This window comes from Mchenga conophoros, linkage group LG7 (assembly GCF_057382185.1).
Source record: "Mchenga conophoros isolate Kocher_MC1m ecotype Shallow Benthic linkage group LG7, M_conophoros_male_GT1.1, whole genome shotgun sequence".
NCBI lineage: Eukaryota > Metazoa > Chordata > Actinopteri > Cichliformes > Cichlidae > Mchenga > Mchenga conophoros.
Genome location: NC_140532.1, coordinates 39487764 through 39500596, shown reverse-complemented (window position 1 = coordinate 39500596; position 12833 = coordinate 39487764). Strand labels below are relative to the sequence as shown.

The 12833-nt window shown below is 39.6% G+C and overlaps 1 protein-coding gene across 5 annotated transcripts in view; it reads right to left on the bottom strand.

Moving 5' to 3' along the window:
- The window catches only part of palm2akap2 (PALM2 and AKAP2 fusion), a 96061-nt gene that overhangs the window by 68070 nt on the left and 15158 nt on the right, over nt 1-12833 (bottom strand). For all 5 annotated transcript variants that reach the window (XM_085279198.1, XM_085279196.1, XM_085279197.1 and 2 more), the window contains exon 3: nt 1823-1903. In XM_085279198.1, coding sequence (XP_085135324.1) covers nt 1823-1903 — 81 coding nt within the window. The remainder of the gene's footprint in view (nt 1-1822; nt 1904-12833) is intronic.

The window sequence follows — 12833 nt, the reverse complement described above, 5'->3', positions numbered from 1 at the left end:
TATGATTATTACTTTCAGTGAAGAATAACCCAGATCGGGTCAAATAAGAAAACAGACATTAGAAAGAAGCACTGATTCATCAGCACTTTCAAAGCAAACACACACACACTCAAAAATGTTACGTTTAAAATATGCATATGCTTAGAATGATAAACACCCTTTTGCAGATGAGCCCTAACTGGAAAACTCGACTCTTCAGAGGGCTCAAAACCAAATATACGAGTTACTGTAAACCCCAATTAGTGGCTGAACTGCACTGCATGCTTTAATGAAAGTGCACATGTCTTGAATCAATGTTTTTGTTTTGCCCATGTTCCCATAACTGGGTGTTAAATGGTGGAAAACACTAGTATGTGGAATCAGACTTATTTGATAAAGGATTCATTCATGCCAAGTGTGTTTAATGGCTCTAGTTAGCAAATGGAATGCATTTTTATTGCAAATATTAAAACTGGTTCCCATAGATATTTATGTAGTTTAATGAGTGCCCGCAGCTATTCTCTTAACCACCCTGCAACTCTGCAGCAGCTACGGCTGTGGGATTTTCCTAATATTGTCTTTTGAAGTTAAACCAATTATACATCACCAGAGCAGCACCATATTTGACTTGTGTTGCTCATGCACACATTTTATAAACACAGTGACGACACTTAAATAAAAGTCCAGTGACATATAGTTTAAACAGCGTCACATCATGTGTCAAAGCTCGAAAATTATGGGATGCCTCAGTCTGTTGTGTCTCCACCTGACAGTGGTTTGGTTGGGTGAGTTTTGTGTACAAGGTCAAATAATTCTTTAGTAGCTGAAAGAAGAAGTCCGCATAAATTACAGATGCCTGGAAGCTGCTCATTTTATAAACTCATAATGTGTCAGGAGCTTGTGTCTTCTGTCCTTCATTTGGACATCAAATCTGTGTTTACTTGAAACAAAAATCTTGGCTTACCGGTAGTGGCTGGCATTAACTATGAGGGGATATATTTGTGTGTTTGGATTTGAGTGTTTTTCTGTAAAGAAGAAAACAGCCATGCCAGGGCCTGCTTAGCCAAGGGAAACTCTTGTTCTAATAGGCCTGCACACCAGGAGATACTGAGGTGGAATCACTAACATCTCAGCCAAAAACTGACAAACACACTCGCACATGCTCATGAGTAATTAAACACACTTGCATGCAGAAAAGCAGCATGCTGAAATGAGACAAAACAGTTAAGGAAGCTGTCAAATCGATCTATCTCTCAAGGGTTGAGGTTATATCTAGATGAAGAAAGAGGATAGAGCAATAACTCATAAGAGCATCATGACTCACGTCTTTCCCCTGTGAACTACTAACCCTAATCTGCACTCTTCACCTTCCCTTCACCTTTACGCTGACCTAATTTTAATCAACCAGTACCTTAGTCAAAAATGTATCTCTCACATGCTCACACTGTTTTAGCTCAGCTGTACGCAGTGCATTCAAGTAATGAATAGCTCTGTGTAACACGAGTAAGCAGAAAAGTCTGTAAGTACATCACAATCCAGGACTGAGTGAATGTTGGTATTTCTCTGTCTGTTGTCTTTAAAAATGTTAATAAATATATAATTTTCAAACTTAGCCCTTACAGTGGTACCATAAGTGTTATAACTGAATTATGCAAAGATGGATAAACAGCTACTGAGCATGTTCAGGGTGATATTTCTTTGCACATGTGCACCTAGACAGGCGATGACGTTTTATTGCTCTAATATAAAAACAACAGGGCATAATCATTACTTGAACTGTAAATAATACTTATACATATGTATCATATGTACCCAACATATGTATCATAAATACACAACATACCTTGACATGTTGGAGCTGCAGCAGCAGGTCATCAAGCTGGCTTCTTTTATCATCAATTTCAGTTTGCCGCTTCCGTTTCTCCTGTGAGACAAAGAAATGTAAGAGTTAAAAATCAAAGTGTTACTGTTGTAAAGTTGAGTCTTGAGTTTGTAGCATTTAATATTGCCTGAAAAGAATAAAAGTAATGATGTCACAGTAGAGCTGATGCTTGACTTCCTCTTTTAGCTGCTTTTCCACAGTAGATCATCTTCCTCCATCTCCTATCTCTAACCTCTTCCTATGCCACACCAACCCTCTGCTTGTCCTCATTCACTACAACTTCTTTTGTGGTCTTCCTCTTTTACTCCTGCCCGGCAACTCCATATTCAAAATCCTTTGTCCAGTATATCCATTCTCTCTCCTTGCCACATGTCCAAACCATCTCTGCCTTACCTCTCTAACTTTGCCTCCAAACTCAACCTGAGCTGTCCCTCTGATATACTCATTTCTGATACTGTCCTTTTATACATTTTACAGAAATCTATACATTTAATTGTCTGCCTCTATGTGTTAGTCCTGTGATAGACTGGCAACCTGTCCTTAAACCCTATAACGGCTGAGATAGACTCCATCCCCCTCATGACCCTGAATTGGATAACTGATCAAGAAGATGGATGGATTGTGTCTGAATTTTTGACTTATGTCCTAAAACATCTATTGTGAAATTTTGACCTTTTGGCCACAAAATTCAAAATTCATCTTGGACTTTGAGGCAATGTTCGTGCCAAGTTTCCAAAATTCCCATAAGTAGTCTTGTGAGATGTGAGATCTGAGGGATAAATGGATGAACAACTGGAAAACATAATGCCTTCAGAGACAGCTTTCAGCAGCGCCTAGGCATAAGAATACAATTGTTTTATTGATTGAATGTGTTTACATTTTAATGGTGCATTTCAATCTGCAAGACAAAGATCCCTTTGGGACAAGTTTAATGGAGAGATTAAGGTTTAAACAAATTCAGTTTAGAAGTGTGCAGAGACTGAAATGCGATACACTGTCGATCTCAGTTTAATAATGATAAGGTGTGGTAGAGTTTACTGGTCGAGTTCTGTCACGGATGCTCCAGTAAAGCCAGATTTTATTCATAGTAATTGTTTTTTCTGAAAAAAAAAAATTCCACTACACTGTACGCTGTCCGCATACTGTACATATGTGCAATTAAATGTCTCCTTATGAAGACATGGGTAGAAATATGGTCCAAGGGGCATACACAGGAAGGAAGGAAAGTATTAGAGAGGTTGAAGGTGAAAGCTTATTGAGGTTTGAGAAGGGTTAGTGCTCACAAGCCATATAAAGAGCAGAGATTTGGCCTTGATTACTCCACGTGGCACTGTCATTGAACTTGGGGTGGGAAGAACATTCCTTTATGTGGAGATAAAGGATAAATAATGGGTGGGAGAGGAGGTGGGTGCATGGTGAGTGGAAGGTTTTAAGCTGAAAACAAAGAAAATACACACAAAAAACTAGAACGATTAAAGCATGCACATAAATGCATGGAAATGTACAAACAAAGCAGGTCCCAGTATAAGCCTGCTTGGGGATGACGAGCATGAAACAATGTGGATGTGTATGTGGCTTCATCTCTCCCACTCACTACTCTGTGGGAGTAGACTGAGGATTTCTGGGACGTTTCCTGTTGACTAAATATAGCCATAAGGGGAAACCCCCCAAATATGAATGAACCTTGGACCATTTCTCAGACAAAGTAAGTGAAGACTGATGCAGAATAGAAAAAAGAGGAGAAGGGAATATGGAGCTGAATACAATGGAATAAAAATAGAGCAGAGGAGAATTCAATAGATGTTATCAGGAAACAGGTGAAAACAGAAATAAAAGCGTCAATATAGAAACAAGATAGGTAAATGAAAAGGTTGGGGGACTTGTTGCTGTTGCTTGTGATGTTTCAGCATGTAAAAAAATACAATTCTGTTACTTTAAAGACCCTGTGACTGCTCTGCATCAAAATCAGCACCTCTCCAGCATTTTCTCTGCCTAAGAGTTTCTAATGTGGGTGGAAATGAGATCCCGGGCTTTATTTTTCCTGTACAGGGCACACAAACACTTTGGGCACAAGCACAAATTTTCCAAACAGAAATACTCAAATAAAATTGTCCTGGTAAATCATGCCAGGGAGTAATATAAAACTGTTACTGGCAGATTCTACATGCACCTCTTTGTTTGAGCACAACGTGTTACTGAGGGCTGCCTAAACATAAAGTTTAAGCGCAGAGGCCTCCCTGCTACCTGATCCGACTCACCAACAGGTATTGACCAGCTGACAGCTGACTGGCCTTTTTGCAGATCTGATAAAGTTTCTAATCATCGATCATGGATCTCCAGCATGCTGCCAGGTGTACTTATGAACACCTTTACACTTGAACATGGTGTTTGTTACTGTAATCAGCACAGAAATCTAGTAACAAAACTCCACTGCGACCAGGCATGCTGTTCCTGAGAGGGCCACCGTAAAGCACACCACCAGAGACTCAAAGAAGATTCAGTCTTCTGGACTCTGTCAGTGCAAATGACAGCCAGAAAACATTCCCCAACAGCAAGATTACCTTCCAGGCCTTATAAGCACTTTAACAAACACCAAAGTCCCTTTAGTGGCCTATCCAATCCAATCATATGTGTCTCATTTGGGCTGAGCCCCGTGAATGAAGACCTGGCGTCCTGAGTCAGCTAAGAGATTTGACCCTTGTATCCATTTTTCCCTAGAAGTCCCTTGCCTTGTGAGACCCTACCAGGTGCCAGTTGCCTCTGACAACAAAGCTACACTCATGGGTAGACTAAAGCGCACAAACCACCTTGATCCTTGAAGGGGTATCACCAAGTCTTTGACATAATTTATCAGACATCTGTTTTTGAGATGTTATCAAGGAATGTTTTCAGAGTGTGCCCAAAAAAAAGAAAAAAAGAAAGAAGAAGAAGTCTGCTCTAGTTATAAGCACACAAACCTTTGACTTTTTATTTTCATTTGCTTTTTGGTGTAGTCAACCACACTGGTTAGAATTAGGAAAAGTTCATACTTTGTGCAACAATATGTAATTTTGCAAAATGAGAGTTAGCTCAATTACTTGGTTGCTCATACTGGTGCAAATTTTAAATGCAATTATTCACGGGTTAATTTATGCTATAAAACATAATTAGAGGCTATAATAACAGCTTGAACTAATGACATGTGGGATTGTTTTTGAGAGGAGAGCGCATCTGAAGGATGCTCACTTATCACAACATTTATAGCAACATTCAACTGAACTCAGTGGTATTATATAACAAATTTTCCTTGGTAATATTTAGCAGATGAAAATAATGTCTAAGAAATGGAAAGTAGACCACACTTGAGTGAGTCTGGATGTCTCTGTGTATGTGCCTGCCAACTAAAGCTATTAAAACCCGGCGTCTGTGTTTGTGATAGGATAAGAAGTAGTTTGAGCAGGAGCAAATGCAATTTTGTGCCAAAGTGCGCACCAAAATTACCCTGCACTGACTATTCAGCAAACCCACAACCTCAGGTGTGCCTCTTTTCCAACTGTGGTGCGAACATGTTCATTTGGTGCCAGGAAATTACCAAATGGACCCAAGATGGAGCACATAAAAGCTACATTTGGACCTGCTCTTTTCAGAAACAAAGAAAAACAAGAAACCCCTGAAAAGAAAGGTGCAAAACTGCTATATGACTATAGCAGACTATCAGAACATATTATTAAACTGCACACAGGCTGTGAAAATATATACACCAAGTCTGAAGTCATTTCTCTCCCTCTGTCGCACACACAGACACACACATACAGGAGCAGCCTACACAGCGGCATGGTTCCCATGGTTGGCGAAGTACAGTCAGAGAGAGTAAGCAGAGGTATGGTCACCAGATGTCAGGGACTGTCGAGGACATGTGGTCAGGGAATGGGCAAAACACGCATGCCGGCAAATACACGCCCACATGAAAGACACAAAAGCAAATAGACTCACAGGCTTGAATACGTAGACAGAGAAAAGCCCACACTAATATACTCTCTAAATAAACAGCACTCAGTCAGTGTGTGTGCTTTGTACGTCTGACAATCATTTACTATATAGGAATGCATAAGCACAGATGATGGTTGACATCGCCAGATCAAAGATGGTTTGGGTGCCATTTGGTTTTCATCATCATATCCCAGAAATAAAATGTATAGAGCATCCCTGTCCACAGAAAAGCTCTGCTGTCATGTAAACTGTAGAACTGGCTACTGAATATAATACTTTAAAATAGTGGTTGGTTGCTAAATAGAGAACATTTTTGAGAGACCTGCAGAGTTTTCTTGACAATGCAGTAATTGCTTTTGTGTAATGTTAAAAATGGCACTCGAATTACCAAATTTGGTGGAATAACTTTTACTAATTTTGAATAGATAAGTCTGTATGAGTCTGAACTGTAACAGTAAAAGAATGTCTTCAATAGAATATGAGGGCTTAATAAAAAGTGAAATAAGTTTTTTCCCTTGTGGAGTTGAACAGGCAGGAATAATGACCCCGAGCCCCGCTCTGTTCACTGTACTCTCTCCGAGTGGTCACATCCTCCTCTTCAGAAAAATATGTTGACATTCTTGGTGACACACTCATGACTTCCCACACTCTGACTCACAGTGTTTGGCCCTATTTGGCTTACAGGGCAGCTTGTATGCAGAGCGTATATCTTTTTTGTCACAGTCTAAAGGGTGAAGACATTTGTGTTCAATAACTTAAATGATTAATCTCCAGTGTACAGTTTACTTTAATTTGTCACAGTTTTGCTGGTGTGTTTAACCTCACAAGACAACCAAGTGCTCTTGATCGAATTTTCATCCTAAAGAGCTAAAATTTCGGCAGTGAAGATGAAGTCAAATGTCAGTTGTCTGGTTACATTTCCTGTAAATTTAAGCTCAGCTCAGTGAACTCTTACTCTTTTTTCCTGTTCAGTTGATAGGAGAAAAAAAAAAAAGAACTTAATAGGCATAGTAGTCAACATCCTACCAAACTTAATGTTTGATAGGAGTTTCCTGTGAGGGACAGGAAGTAATTGACAAATTACACGATCCTTACACACAGATGAACAGCAATCACACCCATCACAGTCACAATCTGCGATCACACCAGAATTTAACTTACTAGATTTTAAGTGAATATTCATCTACTCATACACTTTACTACCCAAGTAGAGTCTGTGTGTGTGCAATAGTAGTCAGCACTGGGAGCATGAATAACACATTTTATACCACTATTTAAAATGCACACATTTTGTCTTAAATGATTCAGGGGTGGGGCTGGAGCCAATCTGATTGTTCAGTCTGACGTCACTAGCCGTGTCTGGGTCTAAACTCCGCTGCAGGTCCATATATCAAACGATCACTGTGGCATTACTGAGAGTTGAAAAACTGTCTAAAGTCTTTCATCTTTAATAAAATGATCAGCGTTCTGCTCTACCAGGTGTAACAATTGAGTTTAACATCCAGGCATCCATGAAAACGGAATTTATGACATTTAACGGAGTTAGAAGTTAGCAGGGAGTTAGCTCGCTAGCTTCTATCTAAATACAATATAGCATGTCCTGACTGCGGGGTTTTGGAAACAAATTAAAACGTACAGCTCTGCTATCACTTCCAGCATAAATGAAGACAGAAAACTAAACAGCAGTGACGTTTGTAGGGTTACTGAAGTTGGGCTAGCTGGTATATAATGATGTGCTACGTGACCGCTAGCGACACAGCTATGTTAGCATAATATAAACAAGCTAACTTTTTTCCCACTCGATAAAAGTTAATGTGAGTGTTCTCAGTGGTCAGGAACAAATGTAATCGCATGGCAGGATGCTGTAAAAGGACCAAACTTCAGCCAGGAGAACAACTGAGATAATCCATCCACAATACGAGGTTAGTCATTCATATACTGCTGCATGGGCTGGGCTGTAGTTACATCCTAAGGTTTTAAAAACTGAGCTTAAATAAATGATTAGTGGTAATAAAAGCTGAGGGAGGTCAACAGTGATCACTGACTGTTTTAGGAGCTTTCTGAGATAAAATAGAAGAAAATACATAACATTAAACATGTTAACAACACAAAAGCCATATTAAACGCAGACTACTTTAGACCCGGAAGTAGGATTCGTCGCGTCATCACTGAACAACCGGATAGCAGCGGTCCCCAACCCCCGGGCCACGGACTGATACCGGTCCGTGAGTTGTTTGGTACTGAGCCGCGAGAGTTGAGGCTCGGGTGTGAAATGTATTGTTTTCAGAGTTTTTATCATTAACTCAGTTTCCTGTGTTGTAGTTGTGTGTTTTATTTTGAAAGAAATGTTTATGCGTTACCATAGCGACCAGAGAGCATTAAGGGTCAGAGAGGAGGATGTTACTCTCAATGTTGTTGGCTCGTTTCAGGAGGATGCTGGTAACAAAGTTACACAATTACACAGTGAATTCACATTTATTATATTTACAAAATTTTTGTCTTGGTCATATCATTTTATTTTGTTGTATTTATCCGCAACACCTTAAAGGCCTGTTCGTGAAAATATTTTCTGACATTAAACCGGTCCGTGGCGCAAAAAAGGTTGGAGACCGCTAGCCTATAACTAGAAGTGATATGGGGCAGACTCATTTCCAGGCTACTTCATTAAGGGGAATAACTTTCAGTACTAACATGTGACTATAGGTGTGCCTACATCTTCTGTCTTTTCTCCACAAAGCCCAAATTTTTCAATTACTATATGCAGCACACTGTTTTCACTCTGAGTCCAACGTTTAAATAAAAGGTGGAATACATTAAATTAATTAAAAGGTTTTGTGTGTCATCAATAACAGACAGAAGTCTGGATTTCAGTGGGGAGAAGTACAAAATCAATATAAAATTAAATATGACATGATAACTTAACAAAAAATGAATGTGATTGATTGCTGATTGAAAGACTAGGTACACTGGCCAGGTTAAAATTCTTTATAACAGTTTAATACATCTATGCTGGTAAAATAGGAGCTTCAGTGACCTCTCTAAATTCCTCATGGAGGGTATTTCATTGTTGTGAAGGTCAACCACTGTTCAGCTGCTAGTGAGGGGAGGGGCTGTGTGCCTCCCTGTAGCTGCTGTGTGAAACTGTGTGTCAACTGGAAAAGTTGGTATGAGACTTTTGAGAATCATCAATCACAACTCTGCCATGTACCATAACAAACTATAATGCAAAACAAAAAAAGCTGTGCTGTATGTTGACCCAATTTACTTATCTGTTCTGTTGGACAGTTTGATTAACAATTCCCAAGACAGACGTGGGCTTGAAAGCAAATTGCTTGGTTTATAAACAACATTCCACACTAGTGGTGCACATCTCACACATCGATGATTAGCTCAGGAGGGTATAATTATAATGTGATTAAACAGTGATGTAACTCCAAGTATTAAAGTTCTGCTGATGTTGACTTAGTGAACTGAAGTGGGCTACAGATCAGATAGGTCACATTCTGTACATGCCAACACACCCAGCACAGAAATCTCACTGTGAAGATCATCTTCCATTCTGCACGCAGGCATACCTGACAGCTTAGAGAACAGAGACTGAAATGGACCTGTGGTTCAAATGTCATGGGTTTGATTCTGCACCGATACCAGCTAAAAAGATCTCTGCACAATTCTATAAGCCATCAGCTAAAACCTAAAGTGTGCATGCATAAATTTAGCATTGAAACAATTTATAGATTAGTTAAGAAACAAAATCAGCTACAGTTAATCAAAGACTATTTTGGTAAGAGCTGTCGTGGGTCAGGGTTAGCAAGTGTTGCAGAAAATAGTTGAAAGTCTATAGTTTGAAAGTATACCTTTCACTAATCAAGGTGGTGGCTACATGAACTGAATAACTACAATTCAGACATTTCTAATTTGTTATTATGCCTAGAGTTAACATAATGCTCACTTGGCAAGGTCTTAGCTAGTGCTTGTGCACAAAAAATGCTAAATTAGCACATTGCTTAAACATCCTGCATGCCGTTGTCATGCGATGGCAGCAGGTGTTGACGTCATTCATCATGTCCTCCTCTGAGGTGATCCAAGTATCCCTACCTTTAAAATCACATGATGTAAATATACATAAACACAGCAGAGTTTCAGTTTTTTAAATTTCTCCAGACAGCTTTTACATGAGTATCAAGCAATGCTGCTGCTTATAGTAAACCACAATGCATTTATTTTGAGACCTATGAAACTGTCATTAGGTATAGTTGCTAAAATGACTTTTGCTGCGTGTCAGGCTGACTGTTCTTTATATGGAGGACCGAAAGTGGCACATTAACTGATGAACGAACGAAATAAATCCATAAAATATTATTAAAAGTGAAAGTTATTTTTTTTATTTATTTTTTTACATATATTTACATTTGTGTTTTAATTAACTGAGAAATGCAAAAAGGAAATGCTGAAATAAATGAATCTGTGGAAATTAACAGGGAAATATTCACAGTAGCATATAATACACTACAAAGCACAAAGGTACAAAGTAAAAAAACAAAAGAAAAACATAAAAAATGAATACATTTATAAAAACTGAATCGCAAAGTGAGCTCCCTTCTATAGAGCTCACTAAATTGGAGCATGTTGCTCTAATAGGATGCCACAATTACGAGAAGTTTGTGACATTTCTTCCCTCCGTCATCGACTGTGAAATGCTGAGGTTGCTATGCGCTGAGGTGCATAGAAGTCACCCATACTCCGCTACCACACATAAAGAGTTCTTTTCCTCCTTCGGTATTAATATCAATACAAAAACTGTGTCGGGGACTTCATGGCATGGATTTCCATGGTCGAGGAGCTCCTGTAGGTGCGACACATCTGTAATACAGTTATGATTTTGACATCTTTGGTCCTCCATACTTCTGCGGTATTTCTCTGCCCGGTCACTCTAGATTGTTTACTATTCAACTAAGCCCAAATGCAATGTGGATTATTTCCCGGCAGAGCTCACTGCAGCTGAATCCCATCCTCTCATGTCTCAAGTCTCTGTGAACTCCAACCCCGCTCATTGAAACAGACACACACACACACACACACACACACACACACACACACACACACACACACACACACACACACACACACACACACACACAGATAGAGGCATACCAAAATGTCCTGTTGGCCCAAGGCAGCTGCTGCTAATTTTAGACGGCATGTAACGCCTGCCGTGCCCCAGACCTCCTGCCGCTCAACAAACCACGCCTCCTCTTCCTTTCCAATATGAATTTCCCCCAGGAACACCCCCCACCCCCATAAGTTACCAAAGCTCACAATCCAGACCTACTCTAACCACCTATCAGTTCTCCAGGATCCAGTTGGCTCATTGGAGACCTTTGGCATAAATTCAGGGAAAATATTGGGCAATTTTCTGTGGGAAAACAGACTTAACATATATGATATATTATTAATTAGTTTGACCATTTCTGTCTCTTCCATGTCAGCAAAACTAAAGATATGCCTCTAAAATGGTACTTAAGCCTGTGAAAACCACTGAAGGGACATGTGTGGTTTAGTAAGAAATGTCTTTTGGTGTTAGCCAATGATTGACCCAGGAACAAACAGTTTCCACTGAGGTAATAATAGTTTTCATAAATATTGTGAAAAAAGAAGACAAAAGAAAGTCACAAATGAAAGCTAAGCCTAAAGTTAAATAGAAAAACAACATGTTTCAGTGAGAATTTGCCAGTTTGGAGGTAAGTGAAATGCACAAACTGAAACAACAAATGCCTGCAGGCGGCCCAGCCCCCCACTTAACTCAACCCATTACCCCAGCCCTCCACTGCAAGCCGTAGTCACAAATCTTAATGCCAAGCTCTAGCTATAGCATCCCCTTCAACTTCACCCTACCCCAGGCATACTTTTCTCTTTTAGAGATAACTAAGAGAAAATCAGCCACTTTACAGATCTTGGACAAGATCAATTTCTGGTTGAACCCACGAAGTATTATAGATCATAATGGAACATCAGGCTTGCAGTGCTGTGAACCATACTAAAGAGGCAGCAAAAGATCCAAAGGTTATCTTTTTAAATGAAAAATCCAAAATGCTTGTCCTGTAACTATCTCTGTGTTGCTTCTGGTTCAAGCTGATGTCAATGCTTTGCTTGCTGTCTTTCCCGAAAATGCACATTCCCATCATCTCAATCCTCGTGTACCACTTCTTAATTTCCCTCTGACTTGGCCCCAAAAAATTTGTGGGCTTGTGTGCATTTGAGTTTGTGTGTGTGCGTTGGAAGGGGGGGGCAGCTAAGAGTCCAAAGGGCTGAGGTCATCTATGTAAGCATATCACAGACACTACAGAGAGGTCCATGAATGAGCGCAGGCAAAGACTCATAGACTTTTACATATGCTTTGCTGTTCCATGCTTGTGGCTTGTACGCCACATGGGCAACAGTTAATTAGAATGATGAAGCACCCGGTATTCACTGGCTGATCTGGAAACCACATGCAAGCCCTGGTAAAAGCACATGAGTTTACCAAGACACACAAACACACATGCACACACACTCATATCAGCTTTTAGGGGAACCCTGGCCAGGCTGAGCTCCATCTGACTACTATAATTACATAGTAATAATACACCGAGGCCTGGATTTAACAACATGACATCACAACTGTTTCCTAATCTAACCAATTAGTAGCCATGGAAACCACTTGCCACTGGCAGCTGACAGACCCTAATCACTATCAGACTGTGGGAATCTTTGTTTGCATGTGGGATGGACAAATGAGCCACTTAGCTAATTAACTGTTAGATTAAATGCTGGTAATTTTGCTGTTTCTTTGTTTTACTGATCAATTAATGCTCAAAGCAATATTATTATCTGAAGAACAAACCAATCAGTGTTTATTTTCTCTTTAGAAGTCACTAATTTGGATGTCAGCACATAATAGACAACAGTTGCTGGTGTTAAGTGTCATTAATTCTTTGTCTAAACAGGAAATAAACTGACTGTT